We start from the raw sequence: 23,358 nt of genomic DNA, 5'->3' as shown, positions 1-23,358 counted from the left end.
AATTTTTAAACATCGTTTAATGCTCGGTTCAGTTTAAATCAAAGGTTTCCGAGTTACAGCAACAGACGGACAAACATTCCGGCCGGCGTCACGGTTATCGCGGATATAAATTGTGACGCACATACAACTATACAACCCGACTTTTATTGAGTCCCTGGAACATAAGCATTTAGATAATAAAAAAACCGGTTCAAAAACGTTTTGTGCACGCTTACGGTTACGAAGAAATAACTTGGTGCTATATTGTGTAATTTATTACAACTAATTATATATATATGTTTTATTTAAATTTTTACCAAACATGTTCGTATGCCTACTTAATTTTTGTATATTATATTTTTTTAATAGTAATATTAATATTATCAATACATATTATAAAACGGAGTCCCTCGCCGCGTTTGTCTGTCTGTTCGCAATAAACGGAAAAACTACTGCACTGATTATCAAACAGTTATCACCACTCGATAGCGTGCTTGAGGAAGGTTTTAGTATATAATATGTTGAGTTTTCGTATTTACTTGTTTTATATAAATTTCATTTTTATATTATTATAAAAGTCGTGGTGGCCTGGCTGTTAAAGAATCGCCTCTCATGCACGAGGGCGCGGGTTTGAAACCAAGCAAGCAAGTGCCAATGTGATCTTTTCCGAGTCATATGTACTTTCTAAGAGTATTTAGACTCCACTCACAGACGGTGAAGGAAAACATCGTGAGGAAACCTGGTCTTATAATTTCAAATTATAAGATTGAAATCTCCACCCCGTCTTGAGCAAGCGTGGTGATTAATGCTCTAACCTTCTCCATGTGAGAAGAGGCCTTTGCTCAGCAGTGGGCTCCTATAGGCTGATGGTGATGATGATCTTTATATAACATAAGTACCTAGTTTTTTAATACATCCATATCATTAATTGCCATTATAATACGATTTTGCCTATATTTTGTGTGAGGCTATAATAAATATATATATTTTTTATACATTATAATTATGTAATAAGTTTTATAATAAAAAATAATATAATACTGTCTTATAACTTTCGTAACAAGGAACTAGTTAAGTAATATATCAAATAAATATTTAATTAATACGAGTATATAAAAATTTGTATAATAAATATTGATATTCAAATAAACTAATATTTTTGCATATTTTTTTTTAACAGCATATTCCCGACGTTTCGGTTACTTTGCAGCAACCACGATAGCCGGCAGACGAGATGAAAATGTGTTTGAGACGAAAAAAATTAATACTCGCGAAATTCTCAGATCTTATTAAATACAGATTTTAATAGTTAATATACAAAGAAAGTAAATAATTTGTTAAAATACATACTATATACCTAGTATACAATATAAAAAAATAAAATTTTATCATAAGAATTTTAATACTGTAGGTAGTTTAATAGAAATATTACCAGATATTACCAAATGATTCCCGGTAATCAATTACGAGATACAACGAACAACGCATCATGACCGTCACATTCTGCGTGATGGGTCATTAATATTAATATATTTCATACATTTTCTTCCTTTTTAGCTAACAAGGGGGATATTTTCGTGAACACTACAAAATTATACTGTATTTTGGACATTAATTTTAGGATTTTCTTCAGTCATTTAGTTTACATAAACGAATGGTTCTCTATTAACTACACCTGCACTTTTATTCGCAACGTTATCAAAATCTGTTTAATGTAACGATAAACATATTCTTACATAACCACATTCATGTATATAACTATATCATTTAAAACATATCCTTTGTCGTTATAGGAATTATTTATAGTGTAAAATATAAAAAAAAGGGTAAACAAAAAAAATCTATAGCAAACATACTGGAGCCCGGTTTTATTTTAATATTATTATTTATTTTTTTTTACACGAGGCGAGTTTTGTTTAAAAAGTATTTATTATATCGTTATAGTTTTGATAGTAGCTAAATTTCATTATTATAATAATATCCGCATCCCACCCTAAACTTAACCCTTAAAAGCACAGTTCATAACATATTCTGTATTATATTATTATAATTAATATTCATACCTTTTGTGTTTATTTAAAAGTCCGACAGAAACTCCCGTCACTTTTGAACAATGAGGTCGTATAGGTTTTGATACTTTATATATGAAACTTGATTTATTATCTGTTATATATATTTTACTGCATTAATTATATTATATTACTTATACAAAAAAATGTTTATAGGTACATGATATGTGGGTGATTTTTGAAGTGATTAAAATTGTCAAAATGGAGTCTTTCCAAGTACCAAGACTATTAAAACGGGTGAAGCGTATCAAAACCGACATATGCGCCCCCCAGCACGGCGCTGCGAACAATCTATGCAGATCATTATATTAGCAGTTATTAAGTCCTTGTTTTGATAAAAATCCACGGATGAATAGTCACGACATATTTGTTAATGATTTTTAAATACTGAAGATCAATAACGTTTACTATTAGTCTCGATTCAAACGGCACACCAATAGTAAGCCGTTTTTTTATTCTTATTATGATTGTAATACTTGTTAATATCAGGTTTGGGTTCGCAAGTAAGCTTTACACACCTCACACATACGGACAGTTTCAATGTATTTCTATAATTAATTTTAATATCAATGAGTGATTTTTCTACAGAATCCAATCTCGCGGAATAAAAAATCCTTAAGTAGTTTTAATTAATATAGAATTTGGTTATTTTTCATAGAAATAAATATCCTCTAAGCTTTCCAAATGTAATTAGTACTTAGCATGGCGATCAATTGATTATAAATTTAGGTTATTTTTGATTTACTTCAGAATATAATGAAAAAACTAAAATTATATACTTATGTTATTGTCACATTGATTAGCGTTCATCCAAAAAGGTTTTATTGGGACGGCAGATTTCGGTACAAATTTATTTATAATTTTTAATAAGAAACTTATTACCGTGAATTAAAAGAAAATATCTTATATCCAATAGTGAAATAAAATAAATACATCGAGCAATATGACGGGAATGTTTTAAACAATGGCATAATGGCACAAACATATGTGGCATAAACATTTTTTATAAAAAAAAAAAAAACACCACAGCAAAACCAATCAGCCGATGTCATCAGGAATCACAGTCAACAATTATCGTAACACTGATTGTCTTCCGATTAATGGGCACGTGTTTAAAAAAATATGTTATATATTTTTTTTCCATTATCATTATGGGAATACTTTCCCCCGTTATTTGGATTTCACACCCTGAACATTTTGATTAAAACTCGCCTTAATGTGGGGTGATATTTGGATGGTTTTTTGTTGTATTCACTCCACCATAACAAATGCAGGCAGCAAGGTGTGTGGGAATATTCTAATTGGATTACAATTGATTATTGCTGATGATGTGTCATTTTTTTGACAGATATAAACCTACTCATATGTAGGTATTGATTTGAAACGCCAATTTTACGTTTAAGAGGATCTCAAGTATGTATGAACGTGGAATTCGACTCATTTTAATTATAGAACTACATAAAGCTACTTACACATGTTAATTAATAAAGAAATTATCAAAGAAAATCCTTGAAGATTCCTCAATGTGTGTTGCCATTTAATAAAAAAATGTCATGAAGTTTTATATATAGAATTCAAAATGGTCAGAATCCGGTGTGAATGAAGCCATGGTATCATAAAAAACTAATAAAATATCTAAGCAGAATTATTTAATGGAGAATACAATTTTTACTTACACTAAATAATATATTCCATTTTTAAATTTATATTATACTTATTTCGAAAGGAGGTTTTAAGATAAGTTAATTTTAAAATTCCATTTATAACGTCTAACACTTTAGTAGTATTATTTGTGTTTCGCGGAACCGTATCCCATATCCCCCACGGGCCCATCACAGGGCACGTGTCCTGAACATAATACAGCTGGCCAATAACCGTTATATTGTTTTTGCATTACTTTTTTTATTCTAACTAACCTATAATCTAATTTGTCGTCCAATGTCCTAAGGGAGCAACGAGGTCGTAATATACAAATACAATATTCTTTCGAAACCCAGCCTTTTTGCTCGTAAATTAATATATGTAACGAAATTAACATGAAAACATCTCTAGTGAGCTCGATATACATAAGAATCTAAAATGAATGTATATGCTCTTAAAAATAATTTCTCCAAACACAATATGTTTGAAAGGCGGACTGCGGGGCCGTGGAAACCGAAGACCGCACATTAATCTAATCAACACAAAACATTCTAATGACTGTCAAAAGTCGACGCCATGTTGACGCGTGCGCGCCGCGTGCTGCCTCGTGGCGCCAAATGGATACTATTGTTTTCTTTGCGATATTTCCAAAATAAACTCACCATTATTCAAAAGCTCTAAATCAAACTCTATGAACAGATACATAAGATTCATTTTAATATAACACGCTTGTTTGAAGATGCTTTGTTTGTATGGCGTTGTATTTATTACTTTAACACGTAAACATAGAGGTTGAATTCGTTGGACATTATATCTGTAGAAATGTTAACTTTTTAAATTACCCTTCGACGGCAATCCTTATCTGTTTCTGCATTTCGGTTATATTTCTATATTAATCAAACAATTGTATGACTTATGTCTATAGTATTAACGCATAATATTTCGTGTGTATTGTTTCGTTTATAATTGCAGATATAATAAAAGTGACAGATTGGTGGCCATTGTATAATTATCTGTATTGTTGACAATAACGCTCACGGAAGTTAAAATTGCATCCCATAATTAGAGCAATTTGTCCTTTGTTTGGAATATTGATAGAGACATCGTAAATAATCATTGGAAAAATTATGATTTGAGTGTTACTTACAATTACTAGAATTTTGTTATTTTATATATACATATTTATTTATTTCTTGAGTATTATCGGACTCGTGATTTGATAAAATTATACTTAAATTATTATTCTGCACAAGATAATTTATTTAAAATATTTCCTTATATAAAATGCTTGCTTTTAACTCGAAAAATCCATAAAAAATCAGCACACGTCCATATTGTATTAAGATTGGCGCGTATTTCCGCCATGTTCTCGATGACAGCTTTTAGGCGGTTTTTTGATGATAAATTGTTCCGTTACCACTTCCGTTACGAGGGGATGAGATTAATGTTTTGCGGTAAACGTTTATAAAAATATATATACAGGAAAAATCTTAACAAATTAAAATAACTTAAACGAGTTTAACTGTCAGTGAATTGTTAGTAATTTATAAGACGTAGGTCCACTTAAACACTGGCTGTCAATTTCGAATGTACAAAAAAAAAAAAAAAATAAACAAAAAAAGTTTTAAACAAAAAGTTTTATTATTTCTCCTTAGTCTGATTTATGACTTGTTAATGTAATCGCTAACCGCAAATATAATCCGTAAGTTTCAATCAGACTTAGTGGTGAGTTGACGTTAGGGTGTAGTGGTTAATGACGTGCAAACAGGGAATCGAACCTTGGACAATCTGTTACTGAACTAAACCTACAATATTGTTATTATAATGATACAATGCAAGATGTTGCCAAGAAGATACCTATATATGTAGGTGTATATTAATATTGAATATTAAATTACCGTATTCTCATTAAAATCTATTTACTGAATTTTATTTTATACCTTAAATATATTTTTATTAATTTTTTATTCTCAATTATATATATATAATATTGACTCCATCTCGAATAAAACCAACCGCGGGGATTAAAATAAACTCATGAATGTTTCATACATTGCATTGACCGGAAAATTACACCGCGTAATCCTGTGCATAAAAATGATTCAAGCAATAATATGCCATCACGACATACAATAGAGGTTAGAATGAAATGCACAATTTCTTCATACATGACTCCATGTAATTTTATGCATATAATAACACAGGCGAATTTACATCATATTCGCAAGGTATAAAGGCGAGAATTGCATACAATAAGAAATACATTCAATAATATTAGATGTATTATAGGGTTTGAAAAAATGTGTTTATTTTTCTATGTTTACTTATTGTAAATGTTTGTGTTCATTTATTGGAATGAATTGGAATTAATATTTTATATATACACATATATATACATTTTTGGTTATCTTTTTTGCATATGATACCTATCTTTTATCTCTCTTTAAATTTTAATTACATTTTACAATTTTATGACAACCCTAAGATTCAAATTTAGAACAATAAATTTTACAGGAAAAAAGTTGTGCAACGCTTTGTTTTATTTCTTAAATAAAAACGCAAAAAATTCCCACACTCTTTAATTTTAAGTAAACTGCAAATTCAAGTGCGTTTAAATGTTTGTAACTCATTGCAAATTTTCTCATTTAAAAGTTAAAACAAAGGTTTATTTTAAATGTCCGTTAAAACGTTACTTATGTATGTAACAACCGGACATTGTTTACGCAAACAGCCATCTCTTGTTAAACGACAAAACAGATGACTAATGACATTAAATATGGCTTCCGGATTGGAGGGAAAAATAGAAAAAATAGTATATATACAGACGTACTTTCTAGGAGTATTTAGACACCACTGACAGACGTTGAAGAAAAACTTTTTGAGGAAACCTGGTCTTATAATTTTAAATTAAGTTTGAAATCGCCAACCCGTCTTGAGCAAGCGTGGTGATTAATGCTCTAACCTTCTCCATGTGAGAAGAGGCCTTTGCCAGTGGGCAAAAATAGTCTGATGATGATGATAAATATACAGAAATAAGCAATATTGTGTACCAAAATCCTAGAAACGGTGTGACCGATTTAGATAGACCGATTACTAGCCGATAGTTCATATAATAAGTACTTACTTTTAATTTTTTCAGTATTATTTTTTATTTTCATTAATATCAAAAAAAAACTCCTATTAAAACTTTTCAAAGAAAAAGTCACGTGACAGTTCGTAACTAAAATTTACGTTAAGTGCACAGTAAATTGAATTTTAATTATTGTTCGCCAGTTAAAGTATATTTACTATAGAATAGTAATATTATTCCTGTTAATGGGGTCTTAATACGAAATAAAATCTTTAATATCTCCTTACAATCAGTTTCCGTTTACACTACACACAAAGAGTATCCCGTTTTCTATTACATAGCCTAAGTTAATACTATAATATGCGAAGATATTGAAAGAAAAACTATTAACTCTCCGTTTATAGTAACGAAACGAACTTGTGATAAACAAAGCTAGCGATATCGTAGTAAAGTATAAGGAGGGGTTGCATTAGCGGCATGATTTAGTTACCGACTACACTTGAAGACACGAAAAGTATAAATATATTTGAATAGCAATTTATATATATATATATATATACATTTTTCATATTTTATTAATAATATTATTTTAACTATTTCCTCCTTATTAATATTAATTATATGTTACAATTAGAATAAAAAATTTCTATAGGTTTTATTTGATTTCGTATATAGTTGATATATATATCTTATATTAAACACCTAATTTAAATGAAAAATCGAATATACTTTTAAAAATTAAAATATATTAAATATTATAAAATGTTTTTATATTTATTCTGATCGTGGTGTACTCACCGAGCTGTGAGGGCAACACCGACAATTTTCTTAAAAGCCCAAATGGCTTTAGTAATGTCATATACATATAACTACACTAGCCACATATATATATATATTATTTTTACAGTTTCTTGTCAGTCTCAGTATAAATTATATTAATTACTGAAAATCCTTGAACTGTGAGAATCAAGTTAATCATTACAACTCGTTACTATAATACGGTGAACCAACAGTTTGGGAGGGGAAGGCAGGGCATAGTCTTGGTGGGAGTCACTGTTGGTGAGGACAGTATTTCCTACAAAATGGCAAGAAACTATCTGCAGTGCTAGTGGCAGAACACCTTCTTAACGCAGAGCCCTAGCAAGTCCGAGTCACCCACGTCCCCGTCGTCCCTCCTTGGAACTGCTACAACCGCGCAGACGCGTGACCGCTGCCATAGGATGCAGCTGAGCTGAGGGTAAAGGGCGAAAGGCGAATATTCTGCGCCTCAAAACAGAACCTACTCGCCAGGGAGGAAACCAGAGACAAAATCAAGCACGCTCACAGGCTCTAAGGTGGCAGTACCCCAAGGGAGCTAGGGTATAGTGGGCTAATCACTATCTCCTAAAACCAAAAGATTAGCGAAAGTAACACAGTACAAAGCGGACCGATCACTGCAAATCAAATCGCAAGTGGAAGTGGATCGGCCACACGCTCGGAAGGGACCCGGAACACATACCGAGGCAAGCCCTAGACTGGATTCCTGAAGGAAAGCGAAAACGTGGCCATCCTAAGCAGACAAGGCAGGGGACGATCATAGCAGAGGCCAAAAACATCGGCAAGACTTGGAGAGACATGAGAGGCGAGGCTCAAGACTGAACGGGATGGTGGCGTGCTGAGGGCGCCCTCTGTCTCATATAGGAGACATAGGACCAAGAAGAAAAACAGTGTGGACGTACTCCAACAGAAAATAACCCGTTAACTGTTAAGTGAGCTATATAGTAAAATACTTTAAGTAATTCAGTATCTTATTACAAATAAGATAGTTTATTTATTTCATGTAGGACATACAAAATTAACTAGTTATTATCCGCGACTTCGTTCAATTGGACGCAACATATATTAGTATATTTAATGTTGTTCCTCGAAATCTATAGAAACGAATAGGTTTGCAATCTCTACTCTTGGATACGTCTAGATACACAGACTATACGAAAATTAAAGATATTCATCATACACAATCAATGTTCCTGACATTAAATGTAACAAAACAAATAAACAGACAACAATCTGCTTATTATTTTAATACAGAACACTAACATCAAAAATTATCGAAGCCGGCGAGACGATATCGAAATACTTATAGTAAAAATAATACCAAAAAAAAAGGCTTTAATTTATTTATTATTAAAAAAATGTAAAAAATAATATTTTTTGTAAGAATGTTATTATTAAAAATTCATTTATGGGAGAAAGATCTTGATAGGTCATTACAACAACTACAATTTAGTATTTACATGTTAGAGCGAGGGTATCCTCGAGGCTCGTGGCACTGCGGCCGAGACCCTGGTTCCGTAAAAGGCTTACGAGTCTGGGCGTTCGGTACTTATGGACGGGTTTAAATTTTGGGGAAAAGATAGTCTTTACTCAAAGTGATACTTGTTTATTGCTAACAAATTCTTACAATGAATGTCAAGAATTGTATAGCTGGGATTCTACCACTGTGGCTCCTAAGAGCGACTAATGTAGAAAGAATTCAGTACGATTATGCTTTTTACTTTACTTTACTTTTATATGGTAAATTCTGTATATAAATTGTGGTTACTCAAACAAATATATCACCTGATGTATTACTAAAATTATTTACATCGGTTAAGTGGATAATTTGAAAACATTTATAACGAACGAGTACACGGAACGAAAAGGAATATTTTTGATGTGACAAGCCTCTGCGCGAGACGTACGTCACACGAATATAATATGAAGACATTGATGAATGAAATGATAGACAGGATTGTAGCGAATATATATACTGTTAAATAAAAGTAAGATTTCCGCATACTACGCGTTTTTTAAATATTTTATATTTTCTCAATAGCGACGTGTCATGTCTTTATGACTTTCATCTCAGACCGTGATCACGGCTGCTGTCCAGAACCGAAACGTCGAGGTTATGTGGATATAAAATAATAAAAAACGAATAGTATAGTCTGTAGTCCCAAAAACTATAGTCATTTATGAAAGATTACCTTAATACTATCCGTGAGAAGTGATGAAGACTCGCTGTAAGCGTATATGTTCAAGGTTTCAACTTATTTTTTACGTGTAATTAGTTTTTGTACTAAAGAAAATCCGTTATATAAGATAGTAGAGTCAAGCGAGAGAGCTTATTTGGTAAAGTTCTAAGACTATATATCGAAGGTAGCAGGTTCGAAGACGTTCCTGTTGTTGAATTTTTCACACTTAATTTACGAAGAAAATGTTTTATATTCAATTTTATATTTAAACAAAAACCAGAAATCACGTGAGCCGTAAAAGGTATCTAAATTATTCATTTAGTATAAAACCTTTTTAGTTCAACGAGTTAAACTTAGTTTACTAAAGTAAGTTTGTAACCAGAACTTGAAAACCTCTTTTTATACTGTATGTGTTAACCTTAGTCTTGAAAAAAAAACTTCAGTACTATACTACAAGTAAGTTTTAAAAAATGGTATTTTTGTATAGTAATGCTAGCAAGTTACGTTCTAACATAATAATAGGTTCAAAATAATGTTTAAAAACACCCAATAACCCTTAACACTTTATTTATCAACAATATGCTCTCATTAGTCCAAAATAATCGTCTGACGGTATCGTCACGTGTCGTGCCCGTGTCGTGACCGTTCCCATGACGCCTCACGAATTAGGATCCGTCACGGAGTCGTCACGTGGTCGCGGGGTGTTGCTTGATATAACAAATTAATATTTTAATTAAAGAAAATAATATGCTTTCAATGCCTCTAAGTATATCAAATCGAGCTTTAAATCTTACCATACCATTTTTAATTATAGATTTTACTTAATAAAATCATTATTTGTATATTTATAATTGTAATCTAAACACATATAAGACACTATTTATATATTCTAAATTAATTTTATTCACTAAGACGTTTCGTAATAAAAAAACACACTTAAAATAAATCAACAGTCAAAAGTATTGATAAAAAATGAAAATGATAATGTAAATGCTTACTTACTGAATACCAACTAATATTTTTATTTAATTATAAACATCGAGAAACAAGAAACAAATATAATTTACGTTAAACTAAAATGTGTATTTGTGTCTCCTAAATAGATCTGTTTCTACCTACCTACCTCAAAAAATAAATTTCTTTCGATGTTTCTCAAGAGTTTAGACAGACTATATATAATTTTATTAAAATAAAATTTTAAGTTTATATCTTTTTTATAACATTACAACTTCAACGCTCGATATATTTTTATTGTAATTGTTGCATAATAAATAAAAACAATGCTATACATTTGTTAAAAAGTACAAAGAAACCATAAAACAATGGCCGCCAATAAAAAAATTAAAACGCCAATGGCGATGGATAAAACAATGGCGGACCTCAAACGTCAGATTCGACAACCGACAAGCGTTTAGAAAAAGATAATGGTTTTAGAATATTATAATTATTTTATAAGTAAATTTGGTTAAAAAAATATAAAACTCCATTAAATGTTTTAGATTTTAATTACAGAATCTTAGTATTTTAGTTTTAAAAAACTTTTCTCTATCTAATTTCTATGAATCATAATAGCTATAACGTACAAAATGTTTGGTTAATTTTTTCATTATCTTCATTCTCACATGTTAAACGAACGAATACGGGAGTAAGAGGTAAGTTTAAATGAATTTATGGTTTTCATTCACTGATGCAATCAATTTGACTCGCTTTAAGAAGTAGTTAAACAAAGGCTGACATTTTGTACTGAAGATTCGATATTGGTATGTTAAACGCTTTAAGATTTAATGTTCGGTAACTGTGTTTTTTAATTTCATTGCGTCGATTCTTTAAATGAAATTCTAGTTCTTAATTCAAATAATTAAATTACACAAAAAAAAAATGTTTTCATAAACGCGATAAGTTTGAATAGACTTATTTTTTTTTCTTTACAGACCTACATTATTTCTGAATGCCGTAAATTCGACGAAATTCTGTAGCAGTTTAGAGATAAATTTGTTATAAGTTTGAATCTAAATCTTTAGTTTATATAAAGTCTCGATTTTTCGTTTTTGCACTCAACAAAGCCAAAGAACCAAAATTTTTTCGGCATTTAATGAAAATATTCAGAGAGACACCTCCTTTTTCAATTTAATCATTCGAAAAACTGCATTTTATCATATAATAGAAAAAAAAATAGTTATTAATACACAAGTATATTAAATGAAACACTTAAATACTTTTGAAATAAATGTATTATAATTTCACATCATGTATATATATGAGGAAAAGATCGAAAATTTTCTATTGGTAATGTGTCAGATAGAGAGTGGGATCCAGAAGAATCTTCAGAAGAACACGTGTGACGATTTCAATCGATGAATCGCTGGATTTACTTCTAAAAGTTGGGATAGTTTCCAAAGCTTTGGCCGGAGCTGGAGTACATGCCATTGTAACCATAATATGGATAGTTTTGGTACCTCCTGGTGTCTTCGTTGGATTCGTTGGACGCCTCAGCGTTATTACCCTCACGAGCTGATCCCGCCGCATTGCTTTCGCTGTAAGCGGTTGCTGAATTTTCAGCGTTCTCAGCGCTTCTTCCTAAACCGTAGTATTTGTATAGACTGCTGTATGGCGATGTGTAGCGGTTGTTGGAGTAAGCGGGGTATGACGCGTACTGGCTGAACGGGTTTCCTATGCGGCTGTCCTCGTTCTCGTTGTTGCTGTATCCGGTGTAACCGGCGGAGTTGTAGCCGCTGTAAGCTGATGGATTTTCATTGGCGGCTTTATTGCTATCCTCATATGAGTTCTGTTGATATTGGCTGCTGTATTCAGGCTTTTGTTCAGAGCTCTTGTAAACTGGTTTGTTAGCTTCATAGTTGGCTTGGTTTCCTGAATTACCAGCTGCAGAAGGAGCGCTGTAAGCGGCTCTATCGTTAGCATAGTTGTAACCGCTCGAAGTAGCTGGATTTGGAGCATAACCTTGGTTGGCTGCGGCGTTATTACCAGGAGCCTGTGCTCTGTCATTGGCGTAGTTGGCATCACCAGCGTAATTAGGTCCCTTATAAGCAGCCGATCCGTAGGGTTTGGCGCTATCGTAATTATAATTGCTGGCGTCAGCGTTACGGCACTCAGAGAGACCGGCCGCGGCCAATACAAACAGCAAATACATGCAAACACGCGCCATTATAGACAGATTACTGAAATATATATGTAAATTATTAATGTAATCTATCATCTCAATCATGTTTTATAAATAGGATGATAATTTTTAACATCAATTTATAATGTTGTAAAATATTATAAATTTACGTAATCACAATATGTGTATAGGAAAATTATGAAATTACGACAGAATTAAATTAAGTATAGAATTGATATTTAAAGTAACAATCCGATACATTATATCTTTTTATAAGAAAAAACATGTTTAACTTTATATGAAATTAATATTTGAATACTCTTGAATTGCTCACCTTAAGTTGATTTCTAAATCTGAATAACCGCTAAAACGATCCGTGTTATATATAGGAGTACTGATGTGCGTATAAAATAAACTGACAGGCGTTTTATTTATAGGAAATAAATACGATGTAGCTAATAAGTAAGACAAATCAAATATCGATAGGGAGCAGTCAAATAGGACCGTAAATATTATTATTGATTAAAAAATTTTTTTTCTTATAATAAAATTATGCGACTATTTGCGACGTTTGTTTCGTTACGGATAAATAATTTCAAATGTCTAAAGCATTTCATACATACATACATATACATATATATATATATATGATAAATTAGTATATTTCCATTTCGATAAATAAAAAACAATATTCATAATCTATACGAATGAACTTAAAAGGGGCCAATTTTCTGAATAACTCAAATTATATAATGGATAGCAATTTCGTATCCTGAGCGAGAGCTCGGAACTTTTTTTTTAAACCTTCCACTGACTCCATTAGTAATAAATTTGAGAGGACAAAATATTAATAGATAGATTTACGATTGAATAGAGGTTTTTTTATTTCATTTCAATGCTGAAATTAAAGTAATACAGGTCTAAAAAAATATTATTTTTGATAGTTCGACTGTATAAGATAAATCGTTTTTCTTTAATATACAAATATAATAAATTTGCTAAAAGCACATAACGTTAAATTTAATTAACGCAACTATAATATGAATTGTGTATTTTAAACTATTAAGTAAACATATCCTTAGTAAGATTTTACAGTCGAACAAAAAACTTTCAGTTTCAAAGTATTCGTAAATCTCACCACGAGATTATACGAATGTTTATTAATGTATAACCTAGTAATAAACGAAAATTTTAAATATATGATTAAGCATATATTAAGGATTCTATGTGAATAAAATTAAATATTTAAATGTTATTTTTTTGTAACACCGGCTGTCAGTCACACCGAAAAATGCAACCTTCGTCGAATTGAAAGACGTCAGAGTGCTGTGATGTGAGCCAATATAGGGAACGATTTTTAGGACCCAAAAAAAAAAAAAGATATTTTTATATAAATATAAATTATTTAACTAAATATATTATATTCATTTCAGATTATTTATACTTGTTTTTTTTTTAAAGAACGTCAATACATTATTTACGTAATATAATCAGTGGGAAATAGTGCATACATGTTCCCTAATATTTTTGAAAATTATAACAATAATCTGTCTAGCGATGACATATTAAATAAATCAACCATTATTGAGTACATTTCCATACAAAAATGTACACTGGCTTTATCAACATAATATGTACGTATACAACTTATATTACGCTGTTAATATCCAAGCAGTATTGTGCTTACATTTAAATAAAGAAAATTAAACAATAAATATACTATGAAAAATTCGTTTGCGCGAATGGTATCGTTCCTGCAACTTACAGAGAGCCTTTACAATCTCTATTTAAATACCTTCTATGTCTGTAAGTCACAGCATTCGTAATACATATTTATTTAAACTTATTCAGTAAAAATCATCTCAATATAACACAGAACAGAGACCCAGAAACACACAGACATGCAAACTAAAGATCTATATGAAATAACATCAACCAAATTACACAGCGGCTCCACGTTTTACGATAATGATCGAGAGCCGAACGTCTTATTCGTAAGAAAATGGCGTATCATTTTTATAAGAAAAAAATATATACATAAAAATATTATGACAAGGCATTGTTCCCATAAAAAGGTTTATCTGATCGAGGCCTTTAAAATTACCGGTAATTATTGAAAAGGTTCTATATAGCTCCGCCCTTTGTGTTGCACCGCTGCGATTGGTTAGCAACTTGCGCGTGCGCAGCTAAACACTTGTTTGCATTCGTACCGGTTTAAAGATAAAGTTTGAACATCTAAGATGCTGGAGATGAACCCACAGCTTCCGACAGCTGTGCCAGCTCAAGGGTATTCACGAAGAAACTGACATTGTATAAAGATAAGTGGAAATAAGTATTCCTTACACACTCCCTTACCAGCCAACCTAAATATCTTTTCTACATGCAGATACCGATTCGCTTACTGACCTTGACTATGAAATTAATACCATTGATAGTCCAAAATAATAAGGGGATATTGGATGAAAGTGAAGTATTGAGTAAAAAGAGCCAAAATTTCACGTTTCTCATAACAAACAAGGCCAATGCTATCAGCCACTGACGTGTGATTGTTCTTCATTAATATGGAAAAATTAATTATTTTAACATCTACTAACGTGTTTGTGGAATCAGTAGTGCGCTTAGCACGAGTTTACATCACACTAAATACGAAGCGTTTCCTGTGTCTGAACCAACAACCAACGGCAATACTGTTAACGCTCTGTGTGCAGTGTGACGATGTCAACTCAGACTAAGCGTAGAGTCGAAAGGAAAACAGAGACTTACAAATATTTTGTGAATTATATTTTAATCGTAAATGTACGAAGATTTTGTATAAGCATATATTATGTATCTGTATTATATTTTGACATAACAGATAGAGTTTTATTAAAAAATTTATAAGAACCTCTTTTGGCGAATAAATTATATGGCCCCACCAAGGCCGGTGAGACGGCTCGTAAAAAGAGTTTCCCTGCGTCATCAAAAAAAAAAAAAAATATGTTACTTAAAAAAACTAGCTGTAAAACTCTACATGTCCAAAATTAAGTCCTTCTCCGAGTTCCTGTCTATCCCTACGCCTTGTTTCATTTAAATCTGTTTAGACGTTCAGCGGTGAGAAATTAACAAACAGTAATGCTATTAGATGATTATATAAGGTGGCAACCGGAGGTTCCAGGAAAACTACGGAACATACTTATTTGTATATTATAATAAAAATTACATATTAAAACTTATAACCTATACCTAAGACTACATGATTGCCCCGATGTTAGGACAGCAATCCCATTCCATAGCTTGTGTGGTATCAGGAATCTTCTGGTTCACACGGCTTGGTGTTGGTTCCGCGGAGTCAGCGGCGTCACTCGTTAAATGATATTTTATCCATACAACGATGTTGCCCCGGCGATGTTCATTTATTTTATAATATGTAGCGCGTACGTAACAACATGCTAAACATTATGAATGAAATACGGAAAACTGTTTGTGTGTAGTTAACTACGTGTTCTCATGGTAAAGTTACTGAGTTGAATAAGCATCAGAGTTCATAGTATTTGATCGGCCAGGAATCGAACCCGAATATTGTCTTAAATCGGCATTGTAACGATGACAGTAGCCCCTATATAATATATAATACTTTGTAAGTGTCAGAGTAACACTCATAGTAAAGATATTTTATAATAATAAGAATAATTCTCAAGGAAAGTCATTTTTTCCCATAAGATAATTGATTTACGGTCCCCACAACTTATCTTCTTAGATATTAATTGGAATTCATAAAATGTATTTAAAAATCGAAGTGTACTTGATAAAGAGAATGATAAATAACATCGGGTACGTATTTCTTGAGAGAAGCACACTCAAACGTACGTATAAAAAAATTCAGAACTCACACGAAATGGTTTACGAATGTAAAAAAAAAAAACACTTAAAGCAACAAAACAAACACGTCTCAGATATAATAAAACGTAATGCACCCAGCAGCTGTTTTATTAAAGGAATAGTAACATTATTTTTAGAAAAACTTTTCCGAACTAATGCAACATTGACGTATTTACGAGCCATTTAAGTATATCTCTCATCGGAATCCATTACGATATATATAATGTATATCGCGAAACAACGCTTACGCGATGAGACGAGATCACGTCACTTCTATAATACGACGAATTATTTTATAATTTCACAACGCGGAATACATTACACTTGTCGTATTTTCTAACTGAAATATCAAATTTTTCAGGTACACTACGTAATTTAATTCGTTTTGTCAGCTGTGATTGAATCGTATTTTGATTCAAATTTGAAACATTTACATCCAGGACTTAACTTCGATATGATTTTTTTAAAATATTTAACGTTTTTATGAATTAGCATTTAATTGCAATTTAATCGAACATTTTTTTAAAGAGATTTGTTTTAATGTACTTCATATACATTTACTTACATACTTAATAGAATATATAAGTAAATCATAATATATCTATATTTGGTTTTCTTCGGTGGACTCTCTAAGAAATGGATGAACATAACAATATTTTCATTAGTTGTCAAATATAATGACATTAGCTAATGACATGACATCCCCTGCTGTACTAATCAAAGTGACATTAATCATTGTCACCGATGACGTGACGTAGTATGAACTGCTGTGACATCAAATCCAACGTGTACATGTAGTAGACGTTATCGAATATATTAAATTAAATACATACAATAAATAAATTACAAGCAATAAAATTCGTTTATTTTCTCTCAAACGGACCGCACTCCTGCGCACTTACGTCACATCAAAGAGGCGCCATGTTTTTTTTTCTAGTTCCGTCAAGATAAGAAACTTACTTCTTGAGTGCTCTCTAAATAGCCGACTATTTTTAGCTTCTTTGAGCCGCCGTGTGTTTGTAGGTCACGATTCTACTTTGCAACCAAACATTACACTATAGGTGCTTCGAATGAAAACGTCGCCATTGTGATTTTCATCCGCATTTAAAGAGAACAAATACGCTTTCAGGTTATTTGTGACTGTCGTTCAAAAGTGATAGTTTTATAATTAATATTTCTATCTATAATAAAACGTTTGTGATGAAATCTTATTAATTTAAGTCGACGAGTAAAATATCCAATAAAAACTCAGACTAAATAAACAATGGAATTCATCAGTTATAAGTTCGCGCCGCCATTTGTATACGAAGGGACGGGATCCGGAAATGGAATACATTTGAATATCTTTCACTTCAAGTGTTTGATACTTCAAATAGGTTTGGATTTAAACTCCACGGTGTACAAACATCCATTATTAACCGGTTTTTATATTATAGAATATAAATAACAATGGAGCACGATTTTAAGTTATCGTCACTTTAAAAAACAACGCTTGATTAATATTTTGATTTCAAAACACACTTACTCTCAAGTTAATTTCATATAATATTCAAATTGAAACGACCGTTGCTATATTTATTTGTAGGTTTCACCAAATGTATATACAGTAAATTTGAATCGAGAGATTTTTTGAGAATCTCTATTTCACGATTTAACGATAAATTTTAATTTGACATAAATTATAATACAAAGAATTTAAAGCAAAATCATTTTTTTTTATATTAGTATTAAGCGTAAAAAATATTATATATGCGTGTTTCATAAACAGATTACCCCATAAAGTAACAACAGATGATAATAATTTGTTACGAACACGCAATTTATCTCAATACACGAACCTTTGCTATTGGGTATGAATTTAATTTGACATAATTCATACAGCCCGATGGATTGTAAAACAGAAAAAAGTTTTTATATATAATAATTAAAAAAAAATTAGCGCCAATTTCGTGTGATATAGATTCGTTCGTAATCAAATCGCGTTACTTTGTAAATGTAACGTTGCTACCTAATGAACGAATTATATCGATAATATTTTATTTAAAGAAAAAACAGAGTGTTAGTATGACTATGTTATAGCTTTTTAACTAGTCGATATTTTTTTGTTGTTAATTACATGTCCGAAACTTATGGGCTCGCGCACGCCATGACGCTATTTAACATATGCTGTGACTAAAGACGAACACAGTAGATTCAATTTATTGTCCTAATATTTTCATCGTAACACTAAACAGCTAACTATATAGTTTGCAGTTTTTCACTAATAATTTTCGCACATAAACAGAGATCTGTCTGATTTCAGTTAGTTAATATTATATTATAACAACATTTCAATATATTTTAAGCGAAACATAATTTCAATCGAGTAACAAAAATATATCACACAAAAAAAAAGTCCTTAAATATTTACAATCAGCAAATACTGCAAATGACTGCTGATACTGTCCACGTTCACCCCCGTCCGTGTATCCTTTGTCAGGGTAACGTCAGTGGATACCCAATATACTTACTGAAGAAGGGCCGCTTGACTGCACGCGCTGGAGATGGCTCAATACTGGAACTCACTTTATTACGTACTAATAATATACTCATAGAAATATAAGGTTTTTGTCGAGCGCGTTGTTTCCAAAATATTAATTATTATTATTCCTTATGACTTTAATTTTTTCATACATTTATCAATTAAAGCTACCTTTAAACTTTATATTTTATACGTACATATATATATATATATTTGTAACAAAAAAACTATATAACGATGTTACGAAAATTCTAATAAATGTATATTTAACATATTTAAAGTATTATTAATATGTATTTAAATAATAATAAAGACACTTCTAGTAGAATCACATGTCTATGTTTCTTTCATACGGACACGCGTAATCGCGCTCCCTATAGAGAGATGAATTAAATAAATTGGAATTTTTTAGATTCAGGTAAATTAAAATCACATACATTCTGATTATACAACAAAAATTTTGCTAAAATAAGTTACCACAGCGAAAATTAAAAGTTAACAAAATAAATAAATACATACATGTTAAACAAATAAATTAAACAGAGGTGTCCAACATCCTAAATTAATAGACAGTTACTTCAAAAATAACATTATTTGCACTTTTGACATTTTCGAACAAATCTTTAGTTCCTCCGGCAAATAGTTGAAGCAATATGAGACTGGCCACAACTATTCATATTTTACAATTTCTACTTATTTGTATTTATAATCATTAAACATACTAATGAGACGAAACTTCTCAGCATTCCATGGATTCACCGTGCGGGTGCCGGGTCCATCGTTGCAGGGAGAGGAGCTTCAACAGTGGCTGGGACTTGCGACCCAGGTGTAGGTTTAAGGCCCCTATCTAACGCGCGTTAAACACTCACCTCCACTGTCCAAGCTCCTCTCCCTGCCTAACCAAATATGAAACGAAGCTGCTAGGGCTGCCTTCGATTCACGTTCCAAAAATAAACTGATGTTAGTTCTCAGCAGGCCTAAGTCTTTTAGCAGGTTGTAGACAGATTTGGCTGTTATACCTCTCGCTCCTACTTCTTCCGCGTACAAATTTACAACAAACCTATTCTTAGTGAGTTCGTTAGTGAGCTCGTAATACTTAATATTACAAACTATTTACATATTAATTTATTTAACTACTATTATTGATGGCATGATAAAAAAAAAAGTCAAATTGTCGTCTCGTTGTTTCCATTTGACAGGACCGTTGTTGTAAACAATATGGCGGAAGATTTTCACGATTGCTGTGTTATGAACAATGGTTTGTCATGTTCGATCAGGGTTTCATTTGGGACGCAATCAATATAGATATTAGAACTTACCCTAATATGAAAAACAATTCACTTGACAATACTCTTATCCAAATATATATATTTATATATGCTGTATATGCGAGTAGAGAAATATTAAGTTGTTAGTACATACTTGTATTTGAATTAAACTGAATAAAAAAATACATTTAACACATAAGCATAAGTACATTGTAATATTTAAAATAAAAAAGTAAATAACTTTTTAATCGTCCGTATAATGTGTGTCTTGTACAAGATGCTGTTGTCCAATTAAAAAAAAATAACTGTCAAGTTTCTCGCAACCAAAATAAACGATTAGGTTTCTTTCGTCGTTGTCTTCAAGATGTTAATTTACTTTTAAACCGTTACAAATAAACTAATTTAAGAGAAGTATCTAAATAAGCCACCAATAATAATTGTCCCTCCCTAAAACATCTGTACAAAAGGCTAATACTTCGTTGCGATTATCTATCAATTAGCTGATTGGTTTTCAACCCTTTCCTCCGCCATTGTGAGTAATCACTCTTTCTTTAGTGTGTGCGTGTGTGTTTGTGTGTGTGTGTGTGTTTGTATGTGTGCGAATTTAAGTTAATTCACAATTTACATTATTAGGACTAAAGCTACTTTTCTATTCCTTAAAAATATTCTTTATCTATTCATAAAAAAGTTTAATAAATAATTATAAACTTATAAAAACGTTACATTCAGGGTTTAAAAATAAAAATTAAAGCAACATTCAAATATTATGTTATGATTTAATGGATTAAAAGCATCGTTAAAACGGAATCACTGAAATATATTAAAATCCAAAAGCCATTTCTACAAACAACTAACATTAAAGAAAAGTTGGCACAGATTAAATAATAAACGAGTTGACGTTTTGAAACTATAAAAATATTTACATATCTTTTTTATTAATTGGCCTATTATATATATTGTGTGTCTGTAGTCATGAATTGTCACGAAACTATTAAGCGATATGTTGACTTAGAAATTTATTCATTCAGAGAGTTAACGTAGGAAAATAAATTAAATGTACATAAAAATTATACACTTCAGATTGTAATGAAATAATAAATTATTAAAAAGATTTTACTTTCTATGTGTTTGAATCTATAGATGATATATCTATATCTACATCTATATCTATAGATGTAAGTTGCAATAGAAACGCGTTTCAAGTTGTCCCTGACAGAAGCTGAGAGCTAAGTGCGTAGTGTGCGGCCTCGTTAGTACATTTTTAGGATGCTCGCATATCGATTACATAATTTGAATATGTTAAAAAGTATTTCTAATAAATTTCTTTTTAATAAATAATATTTTATTGATCTTATATCATTATTATTGCGAAATTATTCAATATACAAATGGTGTCTGTCTAAAAACAAAAAACAATCTAACATATAAGTTACTAACAAAAGTACAATATTTTTTTAATAATATCCACTTAAAGATAATAAATTTTAATATTTTTATATAAAAAATTCTCATTGAATGACACACAACAAGAAAATATCTCTTCGATATTCATATTGGCATTATATTAGTCGATAATAATGAAGATTTGAAATAGTACCAGCGAGGCCGCACCTCGCTGAGGGGATAGCGTCATCGTGATTCAGAAACTAACATAAATATGCTTTTACTCCCCCAGAAGGGCGCGTTCATGAGGTCGCATCAAATTTTTAGACTCGCCGGATTTCACAGGATTATATATAAGCCTCGGACAACTCTATGACTGAATCATTTATGTTATTCCATCATGAATAATACATAGGTATATACGTATATTTAATACACGAATATTAATTTACTTAACAACCAAAAAATTCAGATTCTGTTGCAGGCGTTACTAAAAAATTCGTATGATTTTTAACATGATAAGTTATAAAGTAATGGAATGACAATGATTCACTATACACAACATGTTAAGACGTATTTATATTGATGGAAAATTAACTTTAGACCTCAAAGATAATTTTACAAAAAATACCGGTATTTCTTTCAAAGGCAAACACTTGTTTGATGTAAAATGAATATAAAAACTACTAGGAAAAAAATTAAATTGTAATTCCATAAACAAAATCAGATAAAACCTCACAATTTTATTAAAAAAAAAAAACAACTAATTCCTACCCTCAATTTCGTGTTACAACAAACATACAGACAGACATACGGAGGGGTAATCATTATAAATGTTCGTATTTAACATCGATAACATTAATTCATGATTCGGAGTCATCGCGTGCTATGAATCATGAAGTCACACCTACCAAGTTAATCTTTTTATAATTGTGTCCGAGGGATGTGACGTCACCGCCAGGTGGCCAGCACTACACACGGACGTCAAAAAATAACAACAATCAGGTACACTATTAATATAAACACATCTGTAAGAGCTAACACCAATGCTTTTTATGAATATGTATAGGTATAGTTATTTATGTTAAATTCATTAAGGCTACGTTTGTGTTTTTATACGTCCGTGTGTATCATCAGGGTGCGCCATAGAGACAGGGTGTTTATTTTCTGCGAGCGACGATCTTGTTACAATGTTTGTGTTGTATGTTTGTTTAATATTCGCTAACAAACATGTATTAAATATCTCCTTACATACGGAAGTTGAACGTGGGTGGCGTAAAATGCTATATAATGACTGAGATTTTATACTAAATGTAGATAAAAGTATATAAATTATATGAAAAGGTTCTCTGTTTAGATTGATGCGATTGGAACATAATATTATACATATCAGCATCCTATTTAATAATATTTTAATGTTTTAAATATTCCTGTCCTGTATTTGAACGTCCATCT

General features: G+C 31.1%; 1 protein-coding gene across 1 annotated transcript; it reads right to left on the bottom strand.

Moving 5' to 3' along the window:
* Positions 1-11,968: 11,968 nt before the first annotated feature.
* LOC116773703 (uncharacterized) lies at positions 11,969-13,287 on the bottom strand. Its single transcript, XM_032666206.2, has 2 exons — positions 13,208-13,287; positions 11,969-12,931 (listed from the first exon to the last, which is right to left on the bottom strand). Exon 2 carries the CDS (start codon positions 12,916-12,918, stop codon positions 12,130-12,132), a length of 789 nt encoding a protein of 262 aa, XP_032522097.2. The 5' UTR covers positions 12,919-12,931; positions 13,208-13,287; the 3' UTR covers positions 11,969-12,129.
* Between the last annotated feature and the right edge of the window lie 10,071 nt (positions 13,288-23,358).

Source organism: Danaus plexippus, assembly GCF_018135715.1.
Source record: "Danaus plexippus chromosome 22 unlocalized genomic scaffold, MEX_DaPlex mxdp_27, whole genome shotgun sequence".
Lineage (NCBI taxonomy): Eukaryota > Metazoa > Arthropoda > Insecta > Lepidoptera > Nymphalidae > Danaus > Danaus plexippus.
This window is presented reverse-complemented; position numbering and strand designations above follow the sequence as displayed.

Excerpts from the sequence above, each read along its gene's own strand:
- LOC116773703 (XM_032666206.2), bottom strand. The coding sequence starts at position 12,918 with ATGGCGCGTGTTTGCATGTATTTGCTGTTTGTATTGGCCGCGGCCGGT.